At 45.7% G+C, this 5,255-nt stretch overlaps 1 protein-coding gene across 1 annotated transcript; it reads left to right on the top strand.

The window, feature by feature from the left end:
• The first annotated feature begins 2,474 nt into the window (after positions 1-2,474).
• Positions 2,475-3,845, top strand: LOC123066497 (chitinase CLP). Its single transcript, XM_044489565.1, has one exon. It carries the CDS (start codon positions 2,504-2,506, stop codon positions 3,731-3,733), a length of 1,230 nt encoding a protein of 409 aa, XP_044345500.1. The 5' UTR covers positions 2,475-2,503; the 3' UTR covers positions 3,734-3,845.
• Positions 3,846-5,255: the final 1,410 nt, after the last annotated feature.

Genomic DNA, 5,255 nt, shown 5'->3' on the forward strand with positions numbered 1-5,255 from the left:
AGAGCCAACAAAGAAGATACATGCACGCTTGTTGGCTGGAGGATGGAGGATTGAAAGGGAGATGCATGCATGGTTGGCTAGAAGGAATAAAGCTCACCATGCCTAAACAAGGAAATGAATTAATCAGCGTTTCCTTAAAAGAATTAAACTCGCCTTGCTATTAGAAGGAAACAAATTAATCGGGAAAGGAAGAGGATTGAAATTTGCAGCACCGGAACAATACGACATGTTGACATGTCGTGAACATGCATGTAAGTAAAGCAAGCTCCTTTTTTTCTCGGTATATTCAAAAGAAATTATATTAACATGGCATTCCCTAGAATTATTTATACGCAAGCATGCAGACATTCGCTGAATATATGCATCATACGAGCACCCATAATATACAAGTGCTTCTATATGCATCTTTTTTTCGGTGTTCATGTCTCATAACAAGTTTTCTGATGTATAAGTATATATACCATGCATGCACATGGGATAACTCATAATGCAACATAACAGTTAATGTCTCATAACAAGTTAGTTATGCAATTTGATAGATCTTTCCGAGAAGATTTCACATGAGAAAAATGTCCCAGGTTTAGAAAAAATAATTAATATAACTATTCATGTTTTGGGTTTTCAATTTTTGATTGATGAACCAGTCATAACGGTTAACCCAATATCACAGGCCTTCCTGTCTCCCCACTACATATGTCTCGCATTAAGCGCGGACAATTAGTACACCATTGTCAGTGGAAAGCATATGACATAGTGGAGGTCAAAATAAAATAGAAAAGTTGCAAACAAAACAATCCATACATTTGTTAGCAGTTTTGCAAAAAGAAATTGGCTAAAAGTGCAATTCTTTTTCATGTTAGGAAGAATTGATACTTATTCGTTTAGGGGAGTGCGATATTTTTTTTCTCCCCGTTGCAACGCACGGGCATATGTTCTAGTATGTATTACACAGGGACACATAAGAAGTTTAAATGGCCTGCAGATATTGCGGCTTGTTTTGCGTGTGATTCTTTTTAAAGATATTTATAAAAAGTAAGTAATAAAAATTATATTTAAATATTTGTGTGCTATAAATTTTACACAAACAAGCCATGATTAGTAAATAAAAACATTTAAATATACACCCATGTATTATATAAAATATTTAGTTAATATGGACATTTAAAATGTATATTAAATAAACTTCTTCACATATTATTTCAAAACACATTCCTATATTTAAAATAATATTTATTAATTGTAAAAAATGTTTATATAATTTAAAATGATACGATTTATCTTGTAATTAAATTTACACGTATTATTCTAATTATAAAAACATTTCGATGATTATAAGCACATTTGTATAGTTCAATTTTTGTATAATTAAAAATATTCAAAATTTTAAGTTTTAACTCTTCATGAATATTTAACCATGTATAATATGCAAAATATATAATTTTTCGAATATAAGTCATGAGTAAAAAATATGGAGATGTGAATATTTATAGATATTAAGTAAATGTTTGTATTCACCATTTTAAAATTTAAAAATCTGCGTGTGTATAGTTCTTTTGTATTCATTAAACTTTGTATCTAATATACATTTAAATGTTTGTATTAACTAAATATTTTATATATATGATATACGGGTATATGTGTCAATGATTTTATTTACATAATATTGATATATAAATATTGGCACATGATCTTTATTTATGCAATATCTGCAGCCCATTTAAGCTAGACATGAGTCCTTGCTAAACATTTAGGTTGTTTGTTTTGGTAGTCTGTGGTCGCGGTTCAAAACCTGCACGAAATGTTTTTCTATAAATATTGATAGGCGGGACCCAGTGGGCATAGAGAACAAAAATGCCATGTCCATAGGATCTTTTTTGTCAAAAATATATATTCTGAGGGGGTTTTCGAAGAAAAACCCTTCTTCCTGGTTCACTGGCTAACAGCGGACCCCACAAGTCTAGGCAGGAAAAAATTTGTATAGAAAAACAGGATAAGCACTGTATTTACACACGCAAGCTAAGTTTTTGCTACTTCGACATACACCGCAACTTGTAACAACAAAGTGATCATTTACATCAAATTTTAGCATCACCGATGTAATTGACTCATAACTAATGTTGTATAAGATTTCCTAGTCGGTGGCCCGCCAAATTTTACTCGCAGCAGGAGAGAAGTGCTAGTCAATTTCTGGTGGCCCTTCTTTCGCTCGACCGACGCACATAGGAAGGGACGACTGGACGAGAGTGTGAGTTTCGGCGCCTACAATCTGGTGGGGTAGTGGGCCCCAGATGCGTTGACTGGATGCGAGTCCTTTCTGCGCGCAACTTGCGGGATCAGGTTGACGCGTAGGATCAGGTTGTCTAGGCACATGCATGCATATATCCCGTGTACGCGTCGCCATTGAATCCCGTGTGCTGACTGCTGAGGTCGCACTCCAACATGCTCCGGAACCCACCATATAAAGAGACGCAGACGGTCCATTGGTCCATCTGTGCAAGCAAAGATGGCACGAGTCCTCCTTCTCCTCGTCCTGGCCGCCTCGCTCGCTGCGCTGGTGTCTTCCGAAGGTCTTCCGGTGCTCGCTCCGGTCACCAAGGACACGGCCACCTCCCTCTACACAATCCCCTTCCACGACGGAGCCAGCCTCGTCCTCGACGTCGCCGGCCTGCTCGTCTGGTCCACGTGCGAGGGCGGCCAGTCGCCGGCGGAGATCGCGTGCAGCAGCCCCACCTGCCTCCTCGCCAACGCCTACCCCGCCCCGGGCTGCCCCGCGCCCACCTGCGGCAGCGACAGGCACGACAAGCCGTGCACGGCGTACCCATCCAACCCGGTCACCGGCGCATGCGCCGCCGGGAGCCTCTTCCACACCAGGTTCGCAGCCAACACCACCGACGGCAATAAACCGGTGAGCGAGGTGAACGTCCGGGTACTGGCGGCGTGCGCGCCGAGCAAGCTCCTGGCGTCGCTGCCGCGGGGCTCCACGGGCGTGGCCGGGCTCGCGGGCTCCGGCCTAGCGCTGCCGTCGCAGGTGGCGTCCGCCCAGAAGGTCGCCAACAAGTTCCTCCTCTGCCTCCCCACCGGCGGCCCTGGCGTGGCCATCTTCGGCGGCGGCCCGCTCCCTTGGCCGCAATTCACGCAGTCCATGGACTACACACCGCTGGTCGCCAAGGGGGGCAGCCCCGCGCACTACATCTCGGCCAGGTCAATCAAAGTGGAGAACACCCGCGTCCCCATCTCGGAGCGCGCGCTCGCCACCGGCGGCGTGATGCTCAGCACTAGGCTGCCCTACGTCTTGCTCCGCCGTGACGTGTACCGCCCGTTGGTGGACGCGTTCACCAAGGCCCTGGCGGCGCAGCCTGCCAACGGAGCGCCGGTGGCGCGCGCAGTGAAGCCTGTGGCGCCGTTCGAGCTGTGCTACGACACGAAGACGCTGGGCAATAACCCCGGCGGGTACTGGGTGCCCAACGTCCTGCTGGAGCTTGACGGCGGGAGTGACTGGGCGCTGACCGGGAAGAACTCAATGGTGGACGTCAAGCCGGGGACGGCGTGCGTTGCGTTCGTGGAGATGAAGGGGGTTGATGCCGGCGATGGCAGTGCGCCGGCGGTGATTCTGGGAGGAGCCCAGATGGAGGACTTCGTGCTCGACTTCGACATGGAGAAGAAGCGGCTCGGGTTTCTCAGGCTGCCGCACTTTACGGGTTGCAGCAGCTTCAATTTCGCTCGAAGCACCTAGAGCTCTCACTGCCTGCAATAATATGTGTGTTTATCTACAGTGTATTCGTTGACTACTGCGTGTAGTAAATAAGATCTTTTGGACATTCAATAAAATGCAAAATTTATTTGTACATTCAAGACCAAATTACTTCATCTGTTGACCTTGAATGTGTTTTTTGTTCACTTAAAATTAACCGTTAAATGACTCACGTCAACATTTGGCATTTTGTAAGACCTGTTTGCTAGTACATTTTTAATCATTAAATACATTTCTATGCATTTACTTATTATAATGAAATTTTAGAATGTAAATTCATGAAAAATAAAAAAATTGAGTAAAAAATTCATATATGTGTTCTCGATTGCATATTTAATCTACTCCATATCAAAGAAATGAAAATGAATTCCAAACATGAGGGTGCCAGGAGACGACCCCGAACATTAAGTTTTTTTTAGTTGGAAAATGCAAACAAAGTCCGAAAAGAATAAAATTTGGCATGATGCCCACATATGACACCTAGAGGCTATGGTAAAAGTTTGAGAAGATTTCGCAAAAGTTGCGGTGTACCTTACTTTTAAACCGGACAATCTTCGAGGAAAGATCATGGTTCCGAGAGGGAACATGTCATTTTTGAAGGGAAAGCAACTGCTGCTTTATCGGTTGGCCTTGAATTTTTGCATGGCAGTGCACGACCTAGCTCTGGTTGTATGTGTTTCAATTCCTAAATCCGTTGTTGGCACGTTTTGTACCTGCACGTGCCAATTGCATCGCTTCACTCTCGGACGCGTTCCCCCCTATATAGAGAGGAGATATATACGATAGACGAATACACACACATGCCAAATTCATTTGTACCGAGTTGTTTCTCCGACGACCCCAGCTTAATGACTATGTGCAAAACCGTCTGAGAGAGCATGCCTCCGAAAACCGTGTCCTTTGAGAACCTGCACAAGATGAGGGATGATAAGGTCTTTGAAGAGTGTCCATGCGCGACTGCTCGCTCAACTTCAACACCCATATATGCCTACTACAACAACTTCCTCTATGGCGGATGATCACCTTGCCTTGACCACCATGGCCGGAGAAGCTGCTGGACCGGGGTTTTTGAATTTTTTGTCAAAAGAGACCACCTGCCGAACGGAACTGTCAAAAAAGACCCCCTCCAGATGAAAGTGACAAAAAAGGACCCCCTCGACCGTGATGACAGGCGCGTCGGGCGACACATGGCACCTGCCGCCACGGTGTCAGGCGGCAGGCTCGGCATAACGGCAAAAGGCTGGCGCGACGGAACGGGCTGGCGATGTGGGCCCCTGCCACCTTAGGGGCGGGCGGCAGGACTATGCCGCTGCGCCCGGCCGCCTCTCTGGCTCATGAAAGGTCTCTGCATGCGCGTTGCGGTGCCGCTCGTCGTGAGTTTATGAGCATCTCCAACAGCCGCGCTAAACAAGTGTCGCGCCGCAAAAGTGGGCGTTTTAGCGCGCGCAACCCGGCGTGTGGCTCCAGCGGGCGCGCAAAAATAGCGCGCGCTGTATACGGAGTT

Source organism: Triticum aestivum, chromosome 3B (assembly GCF_018294505.1).
Source record: "Triticum aestivum cultivar Chinese Spring chromosome 3B, IWGSC CS RefSeq v2.1, whole genome shotgun sequence".
Taxonomy (NCBI): Eukaryota; Viridiplantae; Streptophyta; class Magnoliopsida; order Poales; family Poaceae; genus Triticum; species Triticum aestivum.

Coding starts and splice junctions, on each gene's coding strand:
- LOC123066497 (XM_044489565.1), top strand. CDS start 2,504: ATGGCACGAGTCCTCCTTCTCCTCGTCCTGGCCGCCTCGCTCGCTGCG.